At 44.7% G+C, this 20,296-nt stretch overlaps 1 protein-coding gene across 1 annotated transcript; it reads left to right on the forward strand.

Annotated features, from left to right (window-relative positions):
• The first annotated feature begins 1,818 nt into the window (after window positions 1–1,818).
• On the forward strand, window positions 1,819–20,296 carry PSMD6 (proteasome 26S subunit, non-ATPase 6). Its single transcript, XM_061128155.1, has 8 exons — window positions 1,819–2,044; window positions 2,709–2,914; window positions 5,745–5,890; window positions 6,151–6,370; window positions 6,479–6,587; window positions 16,670–16,838; window positions 19,863–19,940; window positions 20,090–20,296. Exons 1-8 carry the CDS (start codon window positions 1,900–1,902, stop codon window positions 20,184–20,186), a joined length of 1,170 nt encoding a protein of 389 aa, XP_060984138.1. The 5' UTR covers window positions 1,819–1,899; the 3' UTR covers window positions 20,187–20,296.

Genomic DNA, 20,296 nt, shown 5'->3' on the forward strand with positions numbered 1-20,296 from the left:
CAAGGTTCTTTGTACTTAGGGTGCTCAGTCACTCAGTCCTGTCTGACTCTTTGCAATCCAATGGACTATAGCCTGCCAAGCTCCTCTGTTTTGAGATTTCCCAGGCAAGAATACTGGAGTGGGTTGCTATCTCCTAGTCCAGGGGATTTTCTCAGCTCAGGGATCGAACCCATGTCTCTTGCGTCTCCTGCACTGGCAGGCGGATTCTTTACCACTGCACCACCTGGGAAGCTCCAGAAGTTTAACGTGGAGGAGTGTTGGCGATTTTTTTCTGTGCTCTCAGCATTTTCTCTGTCATTTGAGTTGCCTTCAAAATATTTATTTTTTTTACCAAAAACAGACATGATATTAAAAACATATGGTAGTGCCTTCTGCTGGTGAGAATGTGACAGTTCCAAATGGTTCAGTGGCTGGGTAAACAGTTTAACTCTCTGAAAACCATTTAATATTCAATATCCGAAAATCACAAAGCATGTCTTCTTTGTGCCTATCAATCCTGCATGGGATTTTATGCTAAGGGGGAAAAATGTAAACTACAAAATACCCTGTGCATTCTAAGGTGTTCACCTTGGTTTTTATAATAGGAAGATAACAACCTATACCTTTAGACAACCTAAGGGGATTTCTAATGGAAGGATGAGTAAAAGTAAATTATGGAAATCCACTGGGTGGAATTTCATGTAACCTTTACCAATACTGAAGACTGTAGCAATATGAACAAAAAGAGTCTGAAAATATAGGCATGCAGTGATTTAAATTATGATGATACAAAGCGGAGGTGCTGTGGTGTTATGACTGGAATTTGGGAGCCATTTTCTGAGAAGCGTGGAAGGAACATGGATTTCAGAGCTGCAGACAGAGGTTTTCATTCAGACGTAGATGGTGCATAACCTTGGTTGACCAGGTTCCCTAACTTATTTGTGCTTTGTTTTTCTTATCTACAAGATGCGGTAATAGTATTACTTCCTCAAGAGAATTAAAGTGAGTTCCACATAAAAGTGAAAGTCTTCACAGATATAGAGAACAAACTAGAGGTTACCAGTGGGGGGAGAGAATTGAAGGGCATTTCAGGAGAGGGGAGTGAGAGGTACAAACCATGAGGTATAAAATAAGCTACAAGGATCTGTTGTCCAACACGGGGAATACAACCTATTTGTTTGTTTGTTTTAATAATAACTATAAATGGAGTTGTTGCTTAACTGCCAAGTCACGTTTGACTCCTTTGCCAACCTAGGGACTGTGGCCCACCAGGCTCCTCTGTCCGTGGGATTTCCCAGGCAAGAATGCTGGAGTGGTTGCCATTTCCTCCTTCAGGGGAGCTTCCCATCCCAGGGATCAAACCCACGTCTCCTGCATTGCAGGTGGATTCCTTATCACTGAGCCACCTGGGAAGCCCACTATAAATGGAGTATAGCCTTTAAAACTTATGTAATATTGTACAACAACTATACTTCCATATTTTTAAGAAATCGGTATAAGAAGAAAGGTAAAAGGGAAAGAGTGAGGCCTAGACAACTGTAGCGGTGGTTTTTTGTTGTGGTTGTTACTGTTGTTGTTATATTTTCAAAATTCTCAAGATTTCCAGCCTCTATTAATTACAAACGGATTGGACAACGAAATAGCTAAAAAATAGAGGGAGAAAGAGGTTTAGAAAATCTGACTTTGGAGGTGGGTACCACCCTCCCTGGGACTCTGCTATCTGGGAGTGGGGGAAAACCGCGGGGCCGGGTGAGCATATCCGGGGGTGTCCAGCAGGGGCCGCTGCGGGCGGAGGCGGAGCTGGGACCGGAAGCCGGGCTGGAGGCGTCCGGGCGCAGTCGGGGTCTCCTCCTACTTCCGCCGCCGCGGGTCTCCGCTGTGAGTTGCCGTCTGTTCGGAGCCGCTGCTGTCGCCGCCGCGATGCCGCTGGAGAACCTAGAAGAGGAGGGTCTGCCCAAGAACCCGGACCTGCGCATCGCGCAGCTGCGCTTCCTGCTCAGCCTGCCCGAGCACCGCGGGGACGCAGCGGTCCGCGACGAGCTGATGGCAGCCGTCCGCGATAACAGTGAGGCCCGCGGGAGCGCCGAGTCAGCGGCCTAGGCCCCGGCGGCCCCGCGCTCCCGAGCCTGAGCGGTTTGCCCCGACGGGGACCCCGAAATCAGACCGGCTTATCCGCACCTCGGGGCTTTCCTTTTCTCGGCGCCTCCAGGCTTTCAGAGTGGCGTGCGGCTCTCTGCGCGTCCCGCCTTGGGACCAGGTTGGGGGGATCCCGAGGTGTTGAGCCCCGAGCCAGAGACAGGGCTTATTCTCATTGGCGACTGGTCTCGGGGACGTTAGCGTTGCCGGTGGAGGGGAAGCTTGTCAGCGGTTCCTTTTGCCCTTCCCGTAGTGATGGCAGCGGGCTCTGTACCCTTAAGTGCACGGGTCTGAGGTGTGTGTGTCTGTAAACAAGCTCGCCCTTTCTCTTAACTGAGTACCTCAGCTCCCGAGAGGCAGACCGAGGGTTGCCCTATCCCCGGCCCTGGGAGAGGGCGGCGGTGACAGGCCGGGTCCTGATGCTGCCCTCCCAGTAGCAAGCACCTCGTGGTGCCCAGCCGTTTCCTGCTAGTGGGCAGGGGTCTGGCGGACGACCTCACAGCTTGTGTGGAAGGAAGAAGATGGGGGTAGGCACTGTAGGGCAGGAGAGGGGAGGCCCACGCCTTAGTCACACCCCTCTCGCTCTCTTTCAGACATGGCTCCTTATTACGAAGCCTTGTGCAAGTCCCTGGAGTGGCAGATGGACGTGGACCTGCTCAACAAAATGAAGAAGGCAAACGAAGACGAGTTGAAACGTTTGGATGAGGAGCTGGAGGATGCAGAGAAGAATCTGGGGGAGAGCGAGATCCGAGACGCGATGATGGCAAAGGCCGAGTACCTCTGCCGGATAGGCGACAAGGTGGGTGTGGTGGTGTCTCCTGTCTGTGTAGCCTGAAATGGGCACTGTTCAGGGTCTCATTTTAAACATTAACTACCCTCTTCCAAAAACTGCACAGGTAATCTGCTTACCTGAACTCGTGAGTCAGTGCAGAAATGAACGAGGAAAAAGTTAATAGTTTTCTTGCTACACTGTTTCTCTCACCTGCCCCCCAAATAGCAGCCAGGTGGGTATTTTTCCCCATCTCTCCCTGTGGTTCAGAGAAGTGCGTGTGCAGACACGCTTGTCTGCTGTCTTACCAAACTTGGATGTCTTCCGTAGTTTACTTTTGTAACCTGTCTTGGTTGGGAAGCATTGGTTCTGGTGCGTTTTAAAAATTACTGTTTACACAAGTAATCCTCTCCTTGTAAGAAACTAAAATCTTAGAGTTAATGCTGAAGTTTCATTTAATCTTTCTTTTTTCCTGCCCCCTGAAGATCATCTTTTTAACTCTCTTATTGTACGATTGTAGTCACGTGTATGTACTTGTAGAAATTAGGCAGAATTGGTTTAAAAAGGTGGTTTTAAATTACCGGAATCAAAGTGTACTCATGCTGTCCTTATTTTTTCTTTCAAAATTATGTCTGAGTGACCGTCCATGTTAGTATGCTGACATCTTGCTCATTCCGGTTCACTGCTAGTTAGCAGTCTGTTGTGGTAGGGTGATGCTGTGCTTTTTTCAGCTGTTCAGTGGTTGGACCTGCCTGCTGTTTTCAGCTGTTTTTGCTAAGATACGCTGCTGCTGTAGAAACATGCTTGTGTGTGCCTCTGTGTATAGATGCTTATGTCTCTCCAGTGTGTATGCTGAGATGAAATCTCAGGGACAGAGAACAATTTTTGTGTTAGTATCTGAGTGTCCTTCAGCCCAGCAGCCAACCTAACTTATACCATCAGGGCTTAGGAGGGGCACCTGCAAGCATCAGGTCGTTTAAGTTTTAACCTAGTTGTTGTATAACAGTGGTTAAGAGGATGGGCTTTGGATGTCCTTTATTTTAAGCAGTGTACCCTGAAGTAATGGATAACGTGACATTAACTTTAAAAAACTGAATACTGTGGACTCTTGGGTCAGATTGCCTGAGTTCTGTTTCTGGCTTCAGTAATCATGATTTACTCAACTGGATGAGTTTCCTCAGCTGTTGAATCGGAATAATGATAGTTCCCAGGGGCACAGGAGTTAGACTAGTACCTTGGCAAAGTGCTGAAATGTTAAATGATCTGAACTATTATTATTTAATTTAAATTTAAAACAAGTTTTGTTTTTTTTTTCTCCTACTGACTATGGATTTAAGATCTGGTTATTGTAAAAGTTGCAAAATACAGAACAGTTTAAAATATGGCTAATAGTGTGTGGCTTTTGTAGGTGGTGTGTGTGGTTTGTTTTGGTTTGGTTTTAAACAGGATGCAGTGTTATGAATGAATGAGAAATGTAAAGCTTTTGATTCAGGCCTTGAGGAATTTCAACAAGGATATGCTTGAATCCACATTTTGTACATTGGTGATGTTCTAATAATATAGTCCATGTTTATGAAATAGCATTCTTCTAAAATGAAGAGTTTTCTTTCTTCCTCCTCGTTTGTCTCATCTTTATTTACTGTTGGCCGTGCTGCATCTTCACTGCTGCGTGCGGGCTTTCTCTAGTTGCAGCGAGCAGGGGCTGCTGCTTGTTGTGGCGACTTCTCTCGGGCCCCCCGCCGCGGCAGCTGTGTCTCACTGGCCTGGCTGCGCTGCCGCACACGTGGGTCCTCCCCGACCAGGGGTCGAACCCGTGTCTCCAGCATGGCAGGTGGATTCTCACCCACTGCGCCACCAGGGAAGCCCGCTTTCTTGTTTCTAATATTTTATTTACTAAATAACCGACGTGGTGAATTTTTATTCCTCACTGTACTGTATTGATTATAGTCATTATTATTTTTGGTGCTCAGTTTGTTATAGATTTGTAAGTATAAGTTCCTTTAAGATGCTTTCTTTGTCCTTTTGACATGATCTCATTGGTCTTCCCTATTTTCTCATACAACAAGATGTCACAGGCTCACCTCGTTTTCTTCTTTTTTTCTTTTTTGTTGGTTTTTTTTGTTTGTTTGTTTTTCTGGTCACATCAGACAGCATGTGGGATTTTAGTTCCTCAACTGGGGGTCGAACCCATACCCACAGCAGTGGGAGTGCAGAGTCTTAATCCTAACTGGACCACCAGGGAAGTCTCACATATTCTTTTTTTTTTTTAACATATTCATATTTTTAAAGCAATGAAAACATTTTATTCCACAATGGTTTGAGATAGAATTGTATATTTAAATAATCAGTTGCATTCTAAGAGTGATTAAGGTAAAAATTTTTTAATACTCTTTAGTTGTTAGGATTGATAATTTACAGTAAAGTACTTTTAAAGTAGTGTAGTATAATTGTGAGAGGAAAAATATTGAATATATAGAACAAAGAAGAAAACTGATCCATGGCTGATTCATATCAATGTATGACAAAACCCACTGGAAAAAAAAATAATAACAATAATAAAAAAAAAAAAAAGAAGAAGAAAACTGAAACAATGCTGAATAAGCTACGAATGTGTTTTTTTCCCCTAGAATATAAGTATGTGCTTAGACACACACTTTTTTTTTTTCTGATGTATTTCTTACACTTTATACAAGTGGAAAGAACAGTGACCACCCAGCTTCAACAGTTAGCACCTCATGGCCGTACTCTTCTGTCTCCACACCTACCTCTTCCCCCCCACTCTTTGCTTAGAAAATCCTAGACAGCTATAACTTTCAAAACATGGAACCTTTTTCACCTGTTTGCCTTGTTCTCTTGACAGGACGGTGCTCTGACAGCCTTTCGCAAGACATATGACAAAACTGTGGCGCTGGGTCACCGACTGGATATTGTGTTCTATCTCCTGAGAATTGGCCTATTTTACATGGATAATGACCTCATCACTCGAAATACAGAAAAGGCCAAAAGGTACGTTTTAGTGTGTGGGGATATAGTCCCTCTAAATTACAATGCTATAAATAAGAAATTGATATAAGAAATCTGTTTTCTTTTGTTTCCAACTAGTACATTTGGTCAAATAATTAATGTACTTATTTAGGAAGCTATTCTTTTTATATTATTATTTTTTGGTTTAAGTTGTGACAAGTTGTTCTCTCTTTCATAATAATACAAAGCTTGCAAAAAGCACTGTTTATTTCCAGATTATGACTTTTGTTTTAATTTTATAGCTTGATAGAGGAAGGAGGAGATTGGGACCGGAGGAACCGCCTAAAAGTATATCAAGGTCTTTATTGTGTAGCTATTCGTGATTTCAAACAGGCAGCTGAACTCTTCCTTGATACAGTTTCGACATTTACATCCTATGAACTCATGGATTATAAAACCTTTGTGACTTACACCGTCTATGTCAGCATGATTGCCTTAGAAAGACCAGATCTCAGGGAAAAGGTAAAGACTGAGTCTTTCATACTCATATTTAAAGAATACGCCATGCTTTTCCAAAGTAAATAAACCATAATCATTAAAATATACATTTGTTTTTTTAAAAATTCCTAGGTAATTAAAGGAGCAGAGATTCTTGAAGTGTTGCACAGTCTTCCAGCTGTTCGCCAGTATCTGTTTTCACTCTACGAATGCCGTTACTCTGTTTTCTTCCAGTCATTAGGTAAGGGTAGAGTTGCTTGTTGGGGCTGTCTTCATCTTATTCCTGACTCTGTCTGTAGATAACCGTAGGTGATTTTTCACATATATGAAAAATACAGTGTGCAGAGATAGCTGTTGTTCTTTGGTCAGCGTGGTTAATCTTTTGCCCATTCTTGTTTAGACTTTGATCAAATATCTTTTTGTGTGGTCCACAAGGTAAGATTGATGTTTACATTTTTTTTAAGGATTTTTTAACAAAACAGAACAAAGAAAATACATGACAGTCCCGCGGCCCTCACCAGCTAGAAAGATCAGCTGTCTGGTTCTCTGCTGAGGAAGTATGCCCGACCCCTGGTTTAGAGAGTCGTAGGGGATGTAACGGAGAAGGCAATGGCACCCCACTCCAGTACTCTTGCCTGGAAAATCCCATGGATGGAGGAGCCTGGTGGGCTGCAGTCCATGGGGTCACTAAGAGTCAGACAAGACTGAACGACTTCACTTTCACTTTTCACTTTCATGCATTGGAGAAGGAAATGGCAACCCACTCCAGTGTTCTTGCCTGGAGAATCCCAGGGACGGGGGAGCCTGGTGGGCTGCCGTCTGTGGGGTCGCACAGAGTCGGACACGACTGAAGTGACTTAGCAGCAGTGGGGGATGTAAAGCAGGAGTGAGCAAATGGCTCTAAGCATTGAGTGTTTTGGGGACTGATGTGTGGGAATTTGACTCTTTCAATTGAGTTAGCTGTGCATTAGCTGAGTCTTTGTGCTGATTTGCAAATCGTTTTCAGGGATGTTGGTTGAGAAAAATCTGTTGAATGTGCTTGTGGTGTTCTACCCAGGGTTCCTTCCCAGATTTTCCTAAAACTGAAAACAACTTGGCATAGATAATTCTCTTGTCTGCTGCAAGTTTCAGAAGGTATTTGGTTCATATAAATAGGCAGCATTTACAAAACTTGGGAAAGGAGGACTCCAGATGACGGTCTTTTATTTTCTGAGTGAGTGTTGGCCCAGTGTTTATGGCGTGCTTTCTCCACGCCTAGAAAGTTCGGCTGCCTGGTGGGAATTCACGTGTCTGTGCTCAGTCATATCTGACTCTCTGCAACTCCGTGGACTGTTTAGCCTGCCAGGCTCTTTCTGTCCATGGGATTTTCCAGGCAACAATTCTGGAGTAGGTTGCAATTTCACCCTCCACAGGATCTTCCTAACCCAGCGATCGAATCTGTGTCTCCTGCACTGGCGGGTGGATTCTTCTGGGAAGCCACTGAGCCACCTGGGAAACCCCACGGGGATTCATACTCTCTTATATGCAGCGTGGGAACAGTGCTCCTCAGGTGTGGAGGGGTCCTGTCCTCTCGTGTTTGCCCACACGGTTGAAGTGTGGAATTGCCCTTTTCCCTTTTTTATGGCTGTGGATCCCATGGTCCATATTCTGCTCAGATGTGGAACTTTCCCCTTATTCCTTCAGCCAAAGAGGTTTTTAATAAACCCCTTCTCTCCATTTCTGGAGCTCTTATTTTATGCCCCATCTATTGACAGGGTGTGCAACCACACCACTGGTTGCAGAACATCTTCATCACCCGAAAGATGATCTGTACCCATTAGCAGGCACCTCCCATCCTGTTCACAGCCCCTTGTCTGTCTGTCTCCGTGGATTTGCTTATTTTGGACCTGGCACATAAATGGATTTACACAGCGTGTAGCCTTTTGTGCTCAGCTCCTTTTGCCCAGCATAATGCTTTTACTGTCATCTGTGCTGTAGCATATCAGAGCTGCATTCAGTTTACAGCTAGTGACACACCATTGCATGGGGACAGTATTTTATTTATCCACTTATCAGGTGATGGACATTGTTACAGTGTTGTAATGAATGTTTATATACAAGTTTTTGTATGGACACAGTGTATGCTTTCTCCTGGGTGTATACCTAGTAATGGAATGGCTGGGTCATATGCTAACTATTAGATAAACTGAGAAACTGCCAAACTGTTCTCTGGAGCAGTTACACCATTTTACATTACCACCAGCAGTGTGTGTGAGTCCCAGTCCCGTCCCCGCCGCCCCCACCATAATACTTGTTAATTGTGTGTTTTTTTGATTATAGGCATCTTAGTGGGTGCAGTGATGGTTTTGAATATCTTTTCATGTGCTTATTGGACATATGCCTTGTTCTGAAAACAAATTATTCTGTGATGTTTTATTACAGTTTTTCTCTACTGCTACCCAGAATTATTAGGAGCAGACCTTACTTTTTTTTCCTTTGTAATGATCTTGACACGAGCACAGTGCCTATATGTCATTGAGTGCTTCGTGGAAGTGTCTAATTTAAGAGACAAATGGGATATGTACCAAATTTACTCATTTCCCAGATATTTAAAAATTAAAAAAAAAACTATTGGAGTGTAGTTGATTTACAGTGTTGTGTTAGTTTCAGGGCTATAGCAGAGTGATTCAGTTATACACACATACACACATATTCATTCTTTTTTCATTCTTTTCTCATATAGGTTATTACAAAAGATTGAGTAGAGCTCCCTGTGCTATACACGAGGACCTTGCTGGCTGTTTACTGTCTGATAGTAGTCTGTGTGTGCTTCCCAACTCCTGATTTCTCCAACCCCCCCTTTCCTTTGGTAACCAGAAGTGTCTATGCTAAGTCTCTTGAGTCTGTTTCTGTTTTGTAAATGAGTTCATTTTTATCAGTCTGTAGGTTAGACCAGTAAGTGATCTCATAGGCTTTTTGTCATTCTTTGTCTGACTTCCTTCGCTTACTGTGACCATAACCAGGTCTCTGCATGCTGCTGGAAATGACAGTAACTCATCCTTTTCTACGGCTGAGTCATACTTCATTGTACATGTATGAAACACTGGCTTGATCCATCCATCTTCCCTGGGACTTTGGGTGCTTCCTGTTAGGCTAATGTAAATGGTGCCGCAGTGACCGCTGGGTGTGTGTGTCTTTCTGAAGTATGGCTTTTCTCCACCTCAAGCCCCAGGAGTCAGAGCAGATCATGAGGCAGCCCTATGTTTAGTTTCTTTAAGGAACCTCCATTGTGTCGCCTCTGGTGACTGTTAGCAATTTACATTGTCCCCCAAAAGCATAGGCAGGTTCCCTATTCTCCATGCACTCACCCACATTTACTGTTTGTAATTTTTTTTTAAAAGCTTTTTACTTCATTTTGGAGTTGAGCTGATGACTGAGACGTGGTGGTTTCAGGCTCACAGCAGCTCTGCCATCGGAACACATGGATGCTTCTGCCCCCAACTGCTGTTCGTAGTCTTTTTGATGATGACCAGTCAGACTGGTGCTAATTATTTCTTGAATAATTAGCAACATGGAGCATATTTTCTTGTGCTTTCAGAAAAGGGCAGGGGGGAAAGGCAGCGTACCTTACGCTGACCCCTTAAGGTTGACTTGTTGAAGGTCCAGCATGCCTCGAATCGTTTTCTGATTACCGGCCCTGGGACGTTGCTTGGGGCAGGTGTCCGCTACAGCCCCGCAGGCCTTGTGAGTCTGAAGAGTTGCCAGCATGCACCGCTGCACAGGCGGCCCAGCTGTAAGGAGTCCGCCTGCAATGCAGCAGACCTGAGTTTGATCCCTTGGTTGGGAAGATCCCCTGGAGAAGGGAACATCTACCCACTCTAGTATTCTGGCCTGGAGAATTCCATGGACTGTATAGTCCACGGGGTCGGAAAGAGCCAGACAAGTGAGCGCCCTTCCTTCTCGCTTGCTCTCAGGTTGTTGTGGGACGTCCACGCGGTGGCCGCGCTTCACGCTGCTCTCGGGATCCGTGGGCCATCAGCGCCCCAGAGAAAGTTGTGCTCCAGGGTCGTAGGTTAGAGCGCAGCGCTCCACAGGTCTGGTCTCATCACTTCTTCCACCTTATTCTGCGCCCCTCCCCACCCAGAGAAATCCCAAGCCTTCCCCAGCCTGCCCTGCTGAGGGTGCTATGGTGCTTAGGTGGGGTAACTCAGGGAGGCTGGCGGTGGGAACCCCACCCCAGGAGACTTAAGAGACCAGGTGGCTTTCAGAGCTCTTTGAACCCAGAGGGTCCACCGTTCTGGGGGGCACTAGGCTTGGTTGAGCTCTAGGAGGGCTCGCCTGGATCTGGAAATTGGGGTCCCATCCACAGGGGATCAGGCACTCAGGGTCCAGAGGGGGCTCATTGGCTGGTACATCCTCCCCAGCTCCCTCAGCTCCATCCCAGTCCTGCCTTGGGTCCCAAGGCTGCTCAGGCTTCAGGGATGTGACTGCAGCCCAGGTCCCTGGGCCTGAGGGGAATATTGCTGATATTTCTGTTGTTTTCTTTTTAAATTTTATTTTTATTGTATGCTGGAGTAATTTACACAGTGGTGTTTGTTTTTGGTGTTAAGCAACCTGATTCAGTTACAGAGATACATATGTATTCCTCTTTAGATTCTTTTCCTACCTAGGTTATTACAGTGTTGAGTAGAGTTCCCTGTGTTATTTATTAGGTCCTTGTGAATTACCTGTTTTACATATTGTTGTTCAGTTGCTAAATCACGTGCAACTCTTTGCCACCCCATGGACTGCACCATGCCACATTTCCCTGTCCATCACCATCTCCTGGAGGTTGCTCAAACTCATGTCCATTGAGTTGGTGATTCCATCCAACCATCTCCTCCTTTGCCACCCACTTCTGCTTTCAGTCTTTCCCAGTATCAGGGTCTTTTCCAGTGAGTCAGCTCTTCACATCAGGTGGCCAAAGTATTGGAGCTTCAACATTAGTCCTTCCAGTGAATATTCAGAGTTGGTTTCCTTTAGTATTGACTGGTTTAATCCCCTTGCTCTCCAAAGGACTCTCAAGAGTCTTCTCCAGCACCACAGTTCTGAAGGATCAGTTCCTTGGTGCTCAGCCTTCTTCATGGTCCCAGCTTTCACATCTGTACATGACTACTGGAAAAAGCATACCTTTGATTATCCACACCTTTGTTGGCAAAGTGACGTCTGTGAGTGTTAATGTGCTATTTAGGTTTGTCATAGCTTTCCTTCCAAGGAGCAGGCATCTTTTAATTTCATAGCTGCAGTCACCATCCACAGTGATTTTGAAGCCCAAGAAAATAAAGTCTGTCACCATTTCCACTTTTCCCCCTTTTATTTGCCATGGAGTGATGGGACCCGATGCCATCATTGTAGTTTTTTTTAGAATGTTGAGTTTTAAGCCGTCTTTGTTACTCTGCTTTCACCCTCATCAGGAGGCTCTTTACTTCGTCTGTACTTTCTGCCATTAGAGTGGTATCATCTGCATATCTGAAGTCATTTATATTTCTCCTGGAAATCTTGATCCCGCTGGTGATTCATCCAGCCCAGCATTTTGCATGATGTACTCTGCACAGAAGTTAAACAAACAGGTGACAGTGTATAGCGTTGTCATACTCCTTCCCCAGTTTTGAACAAGGCAGTCGTTCCATGTAAGGTTCTAACTATTTGTTCTTGATTTGCATACCGGTTTCTCAGGAGACAGCTAAGGTGGCCTGGTATTCCCATCTCTTTAAGAATGTTCCACAGTCTGTTGTGATCCACACAGTCAAGGACTTTAGCATAGTCAATGAAGCAGAAGTCGATCTTTTTCTGGAATTCCCTTACTTTCTGTATGATCCAGCAAATGTTTGCAATTTGATTTCTGGTTCCTCTGCCTTTTCTAAACTCAGCTTGTGCATCTGAAAGTTCTCAGTTCACATATTGCTGAAGCCTACTTTGAAGATTTTGAGCATGACCTTACTAGCATGTGAAATGAGCACAATTGTGCGGTAGTTTGAACATTCTTTGACCTTGCCCTTCTTTGGGATTGGAACGAAGACACTTTTTCCAGTCCTGTCGCCACTGTTAAGTTTTCCAAATTTGCTGGAGTATTGAGTGTAGCACTTTCTCAGCATCATCTTTTAGGATTTGAAATAGCTCAGTTGGAATTCCATCACCTCTGTTCCTAGTGATGCTTCCTAAAGGCCCACTTGACTTCACACTGCAGGATGTCTGGTTCTAGGTGAGTGATCTCACTGTGGTGGTTGTCTGGGTCACTAAGATCTTTTTGTATCTTCTGTGTATCCTTGCCACCTCTTCTTAATGTCTTCTGCTTCTCTTAGGTCCACACCGTTTCTTTGACTGTGCCCGTCTTTGCATGAAAGCGTCCCTTGGTGTCTGTTAACCGGTTTTCAGGCTGTTGTTACAGGAAACGTCCACAAGGGGGCGGCAGTCCTCCATGCTCCCCTCCAGTTTCTTGGGCAGTCGGAGCCCTAGAGAAAGTTGTGTTCCGGGGTTGTAGATTAGAGTGGAATGTGCCAGGGCTCGGGTCTTTTGACTTTTTTCCCTTCTCCTGCACTCCCCCAAATCCCAAGACCTCCCTGAACTGTGCTCCTGAGGGTACTGGGGGAGGGCGGCTCCAAGGAGGGGAGCTGCTGGTGGGAGCCTCACCCGAGGGGACTCGGAGACCAGGTGACATGTCAGAGCTCTTCCTGCCCAGCGGCTCGACTGTAATCTGGGTGTTCTAGGCTTGACTGAGCGCTCGGAGAGGGCCCCCCCCCCCCCCCCCCCCCCCCAGATCTGGAGATTGGGGTCCCATTCACAGGGGACCAGGGGAGGGGCTCCTTTGCAGGCGCATCTCCCCCGTTCCCTCAGCTCCACCCCACTCCTGCCTGGGAACAGGCTGCTCGGGCTCCAGGAAGGCGACCGCATCCCAGGACACCCGGGCCTGAGGTAACATTGTTGACGTCTCTCTCTTTTTTTTAGTCTCTTTTCTTTTTAAATTTAATGTTTATTGTGTGCTGGAGTAGAGTTGATTTACCCAGTGGTGGTTTTGGTATTAAGCAGACTGACTCAGTTACATGATACATATGTGTATACTTCTTCAGAGTCTTCTCCTATCTAATTCTCACAGAGTGTTGTAAAGTACATGTCATATATTACTGGGTACGTGTAAACCCCAGCCTCCTAATGCATGCCTTCCCTCCCCCCAACCCTCCTTTCCCCTTTGGTAACCAGAAGTTTGTCCTGCTTACCAAAGTCTGTGAGTCTTAGTGTTTGTAAATGAGGTCCTATGTATGGGCTTTCCGTTCTGCCCGTGAGTGACATCATGGGCTTTTTGTCCTTCTCTGACTTCCTTCACTTAGTGTGAGCATCTCCAGGTCCATCCACGTTGCTGGTGAAGGCATTAGTTCGTTCTTTGTTGTGGCTGAAGTAACATTCCATTATGTGTATGTACTCATATTTATACTCTGCTGGCAGAGAGGCTGCCTCCCTGTCCTACCTGTTGTAAAATGCTGCTGTGAGCATTGGTGTGCATGTATCTTTTCAGATTATGGCTTTCTCTGAATATATATATGCCCAGGAGGGGAACTGCTGGATTATATGGTAGTTCTATGTTTAGTTTTTCAATGAACCCCATATTCTGGTCCAAAGTGGCTGTTACTAGTTTATATTCCCACCGACAGTGTAAAAAGGTTCCCTTTCCTGCACACCCTCTTCAACATTTATTGTAGACATTTTGATTATGGCCATTCAGATCAATATGAGGTGATGCGTTATTATAGTTATGATTTGCATTTCTCTGGTAATTACTGATGTTTCCTGTGCGTCTTGGCCATCTGTATTTCTTCCCCTGAGAAATGTCTATTTAGATCTTCTGCCCCCATTTTTTCTTTTTTGGCTGCTAGGCATGTGGGATCTTCTCTGACCAGGGGTCAAAGGTTTGCCCCTACATTGAGAGCAGAGAGTCCTAACCACTGACCCCCCAGGGAAATTCTGCCAGTTTTGTGATTGGGTAGTTTGGTTTTTGACAGAGCTTCAGGGGCTGTTTGTGTGCTGTGGAGATTAACCCCTTGTAGGTTGCTTTGTTTGCAAATGTCTCCCATTCTATGGGTTGTCTTTTCGTTCTGTGGTTCATTTGCTGTGAAGGAGCCTTTAATTAACTCCTGTTTATTTTTTACTCTAGGAGGTCATCAGAAAAGACATTGCTGTGATTTATGTCAGAGTATTCTTTGTTTTCCTACATTTAGGTCTTTGATCCATTTCAAGTTTATTTTTGTGTATGGTGTTAGGGAATGTTCCAATTTGATCCTGTCACATGGAGCTGTCCTGCACCACTTACTGAAGAGACGGTCTTTTCTCCATTGTATATGCTTGCCTCTTTTGTCATAGATTAATTGGTCATAGGTGTCTGTTTATTTCTGGACTTGCTTCTGTGTTCCATTGATCTGTCTTTCTGTGTCCGTAGCATACTGCTGACTACCAGCCTTGTAGTACAACTGGTACATTTCTTGCACTAAAGTCCATGTCATTGCCATTTCTTTGCAGTGGTTCATTGTATTTTCCTGTGAGTAGCATTTCGATGCATGTGTATCACAGTCTGCTTACCTACTCACCTGCAAGGGGGGTGCAGGCAGAGCAGCCCTTGTGCACCCCGGGACAGTGAGGCCGGGCTTGGGACCGCCTTCCACTTTCCAGGCATTTTAAATGCGAAGGAGAGAGAGAGATGAAGCTTTTGACAAGTTATCATTTGTATCACTTACATCTGCTCCTGTATAGTGAGATATGTCACATTTATTTGGCTTTGTAATAAGCTTTTTTGCTTTGCTAAGTATTCATAGGCTGTGTATTTTGAAATATTTTATTTGAAAGAGGAAATAACATCCTTTTCTAGGTAAAACCTAGTTTTCAGAAGTTTACAAATAAACCGAGCTGAGAAAGTCTTAATGTCCAAATTCATATTATAAATTACACAGAATTGTTCCAGAATCATTTTAAGATAGTTATATATCCTCCCAGAACTGTTATTCATTATGTACTTTGAAAATTGGAAAATAACAGTCACCCCAAAACCCCGAGGTTTTCTGTATACGTGGAAAATTTTCAAACATATCACATGAAGAAGAAAGAGGCGCTCTATCCTTGGCCTGCCTGGGCTCTTTCTCGTGAGGCAACTGCTGAGCTCAGGTTCCAAGGGCTGTTGTGTCCGAGACACAGGCACGAAGCACTGTGAAATATATGTAGATGTATTTTGCATGCAGGTTTCTAAGTAGCTTTTTAGGGTTTTTAAGTAGCTTTTTTCCTAAAATATAATGAATATTTCTTCATGTCTCCATACAAATAGCTGGGCATTGGGTCAGTAAGTGTTTTTAAGTGGCTCTTACGCGTTGGACGCTGTATACGTAGTGGCAGATCTAGTAGGTGGACCTCCTTGGAAGGGCCAGTTAACCTTTTTTCAACGCCTTAGTGCGTCAGTGTATTGAATTCTGCATTTTCTCCAGCTGTGCCTTATCCTTTGTTAGGCCTTTCAGTGGCTAACTGACCTAGGCGCGGTCACTGCCCTTATCTCTAGCTGTATTCTGTCATCAACTACAGTGGATGGCAGGGATTTCCAAATGTGAGTCTCCAGCCCCAAACCTGCCAGCGACCACCAGACCCAAGCCTTGGGATCTTCAACTTGGATATCTAATAAGAGAATCCATCTCCGCCTCGCCAAAGTGTAACGTTTGAACCCCTCCCCACCCCACCCAAAAACTCAAAAAAGGAGAAATTCTCCAAGGATTTTAATCTATTCTAGCCAGAAATAAGTATACGCTTGACTGTCTTCCTTGCTCACCTTCCCTGTCTGCATAGCTGTCCCCCTGCCACCCTCTGAACCCGCCCCCCTTTCTGGTCCAGGGCTGAGCCAGGCTCTGCCTGCCGAGTCTGTTGCTCTGAGTCTCCCGCTCTCTGTGCGGCTGGCTCCTCAGAGAGCACTTCCCTGTCCACTCCAGTCTCGGGGAGGGCCCCCTGCTCACTACTCACGTCACAGTTTTATTTTCACAGAGCTTGTTATTCTAGGAGCCTACCTTGTTTCTTCATTTCTCTCTTCTTCCCTTTGGAAATTGAGTTGCTGTGGCAGCAGAGATCTTATCTTGTGGTTTCCTATCATATCCTCATTACTTAGAACGGTAATAGGTACTGTTATTCAGGAAAATGATTGTACTTCTGTGGATTGCTCATTAATATTCTGTGTACACTTTGTAGATCAAGGCTATTAATTTTTATCATGTTATAAATCCGCCCTCCAGTTTATCAGTTTATCCAAAGGGAGGTTGTTATAGTGTGTCATCTTATTCCTTGCAGCTGTTGTGGAACAGGAAATGAAAAAGGACTGGCTTTTTGCACCTCATTATCGATACTATGTGCGAGAAATGCGAATCCACGCGTACAGTCAGCTGCTGGAGTCGTACCGGTCGTTAACCCTGGGCTATATGGCAGAAGCTTTTGGTGTTGGTGTGGAGTTCATTGATCAGTAAGTTTGAACAGCATTGTGTTAATTTATTCTTTACAGTTATACCTTTGAGTGTGTAAACTTGTACACTCTCTCCACTTGCACATATTCTCGTTGTGTGTTTCTACTTTGGTGCTGTGGTAGCAAAGTGGTGTCTGTTACACTGTTGACATCCACTCTGGTACGACAGTAGTGACTGTTAGCTCACTGTCTTACACTTCTCATTGGGTCCCATCTCTTCTGAGAATGCCTTCAATTTTTTGGTTGCTAAAAATCAAAGACTTTGATTCAAAGGTTCATCAGATAGGTACTAAGCCCTTACTGTATGGTTGGCATTATTCCAGGTCTGTCTTCATGGAGTTTCATTCTAGTTTTGGGGCGAGTTGGCAAGTCAATGTGTGTGTCATTTCAGGTAGAAGTAGTCTGCAGCGATAATCAGATGGTGCAGAGAGATGCATCGCTGCAGCCCAGTGGGAGGCAGGCAGGTGTATAGGTGTGTAGGGCCTGGGGTAAGTAACGAGGTGTGTCTTCACACACCGAGGGGGCAGGGGTGGGGAACTGGGGCGAAGTAGATATTCAGAGGGTGAGCTGTGCAGATGGCCTCTTGCTAGAAGTGGTCCCTGAAGCTTCAACTGTTGGCTCTGAGGATTAGTCTGCAGTGGCTCCGAGTGCTTATATAGTAGTTTCTAAGGAACTTCTCATGCATTTCATTTTTGAAAGACCATACTCTGTTTAGCCATTTTGTTTTTTCTAATGTTTTATTACAAAAAATTTCAAACATGGAGAAATTGTAAAGATTTATTCTTGATTCTATCATCACAGTATTTGCTTTACCTTACTTCTTCATGGGTTGGTTGAGAGTAATATTTACAATCAGCAAAACACATGAAATATAACCAAATTATGGAGCCAGAAGTTTCCTCATTCTCTTCCTTTGAAAGAAGAAAGGCAGAGAGTAGTTTATTCTCCAAAGCAAAGTAGAAGGCTGGACGCTTCAGAGGGGTTTGCTTTCCTTGGTGAGAGTAGGTCTGGTTGGGGGGCACTGGAGTTGTTCCTCATGGGGTGAACGTGGAGGCGCTCACTGTCGTGAGCAGCGCATGAGAAGAGGGGGTTGGTCTGGCTTCCTTTGCTGTTTCTTAGTTTAACAGTGGCGATGAGGCCGTTGCTCCTTGGGAGCAGGGTGAGGCTCAGCCGAATCTGTGGATGAGGCGCACTGAAGTAGGAAGTGTTGTTAGCAGCTGCTGTAGGCCACTGCAGTGGTATTTGAATTACTGAGTTGTTCCCTTCATGCTCGCAGCCCAGCTTTAGAGGCAGAGGTTTCAAGCACACACTGAGATGTGGTGTTGCCTAGAAAGGCCTTGCTCTAAGTTTGTTTCCTACCTTATGAGTTTTGGTGAAATCTTTCTGTAAGTTTAAAGAACACTTGTACTTCCGTTTTCCATTTCCTTGGACTCAGTAAGATACTGGTGGAGAAAAGGACTGAGCCATTATTTGGACAGACACAACTGTTACTGAGACATGTAAGGTCTGCGTAATTTTGCTGGTAGGTGTTTTGTTTGGAACTTAGGATGCAACTCTGGTTTTTAGGTTCTGTTTACACAGCAGATGTCTGGCTCATTCTTACCGGACACCTGTATATGAGGCACCGTCTGGGTGGCTTGGAGAAGATGAGCCGTCTTGGGTATGTTTGATTAGCACATGAGGAGATGACAAAAACGTAGTTGGGATCTAGGGAATGGGACTTAGGCACCCATTGAGGGCAGTAAGTGGTTAAAGGAGGCTGTGCTGAGACGCCTCTGGTGAATCAGCATAAGCAACCCCAGAGGGCTTCCTGGGGCCTTGAGAGCGACGTGATTGCATGTTTAAGATTTTTATAGGATGAAAGAGGACACTTAAGATGGAAGGAGTAGCCCAGACAGATTGGAGAGCGCGCCGGCCTAGCTTACTGGAGGGGAGGTGGTGGTGTGCACAGCCGCAGCGCTGGGCAGGGACAGATGACCTTGGTGGATCTGAAGGGCAGACTGGTCCGGTGTGAGTGGGCAGGGACAGCAGCAGTTGCCCCGCAGGTCTCACCTCCGCAGAGGGCACACTTCAGTCCGAGTCTGCCTTCAGGCCCTGGGCAGTGCTGCTGTCTACATCTTGTTCCTAGCTTTCTCTTTAGGAGTTTCCCCAGCTCTCCTGTGGATCTTAGTAGGACTCACAAGGCTGGGGGTGTCTGCTTGTGTAGTTCGCCCTGTGGACCTCAGTCCCAGAAAAACAGATGCAGATGGGTTTCACAGCTGCAGTTTGGAGACGCAACTATGTGAGTACCTGGAAAGTGAACACAAGTGAGTTTAAAACCAGTGAGCTTTAAAAAAAAATTTTTACAGTTTACCTAAAGCCACTCAGTAACATAATTCAAAAACTAACAGTTGAAACAATGGCTGTTGTAGTCATTGAATCAAATATATTTTTAATGAGTGTAGAAATAGAGCACGCTCTGTAAACATCTTAAATTGGTAAGAACTGTATAACTTCTAGCTTTAGAGCGCCACTAGCATATGTTTTTTTCCTTACCTGGTTTCTAGGATTCGTGGGAGTTAAGCTGCCTTCACATCATTCTCAGCCTCCTTTGCCCACCAACTTGAAATGGCACTTTGGGTGTTCATGTGCTACGAGCAAGATGGTGTGGTACCTGGGAGAGTCATCTGTCACAATTTTTCTTAATTAGGAGGACTCTTAAATTCAACCTAGTTCTATTACAAATAGATATTTTAAAGGAGTCAACTTTCCACATATTCTCACTGGTATTACTGTGCAGCTCTCGTAGATACCTAAGGATTTCATTTTCCCCCACATTATGGGGCGGTGACTTAGAGAGTCTCCACTCATGCTGCGATTGAGGGGTGTGTTCACTAACTGTCCCTCTTAAGGGAGTCAGCTCAACTGCTGTACATCCAAATGTTACCTTGAAAGACAACTGAATCATGTATTTAGTGCAATTCATTTTTCTGAGAATTTTCTATAAGGCTAATGCTAAACGCTTTTCCCTTCTTTCTCAATTAGGGAACTCTCCAGGTTTATTGCTGCTGGGAGGCTACACTGCAAAATAGATAAAGTGAATGAAATAGTGGAAACGAACAGGTACTCTTAAGTTTCTGTATCATTTGTAATACTTATCATAACAACGGACATTCTTTAAAAAGAGTGCCTTCTTTTTAAAGTAGGCCAGCTATTGTTTGGGAGTAATGTGACTGCTAACTAATTCATGTTTTCCCTGAATTTATTTATAGACCTGATAGCAAGAACTGGCAGTACCAAGAAACTATCAAGAAGGGAGATCTGCTATTAAACAGAGTTCAGAAACTTTCTAGAGTAATTAATATGTAAAACCAAATACACAAAGGATTTTCTTTAGACATCATTATTGGGAATTTTTATAGCTTACTTTGTGCCCAGTTGAACTGTGCAAAAAATAAATAGTGCATTGTTTCTTTCAA

This window comes from Dama dama, chromosome 24 (assembly GCF_033118175.1).
Source record: "Dama dama isolate Ldn47 chromosome 24, ASM3311817v1, whole genome shotgun sequence".
Classification (NCBI taxonomy): domain Eukaryota; kingdom Metazoa; phylum Chordata; class Mammalia; order Artiodactyla; family Cervidae; genus Dama; species Dama dama.

Bases quoted from the DNA above. Each gene is read 5' to 3' on its own strand.
- PSMD6 (XM_061128155.1), top strand. From the start codon at position 1,900: ATGCCGCTGGAGAACCTAGAAGAGGAGGGTCTGCCCAAGAACCCGGAC. The intron at 2,045-2,708 runs GTGAGGCCCGCG...GCTCTCTTTCAG, and splicing joins GGCAGCCGTCCGCGATAACA to ACATGGCTCCTTATTACGAA. The intron at 19,941-20,089 runs GTACTCTTAAGT...ATTTATTTATAG, and splicing joins GAAATAGTGGAAACGAACAG to ACCTGATAGCAAGAACTGGC.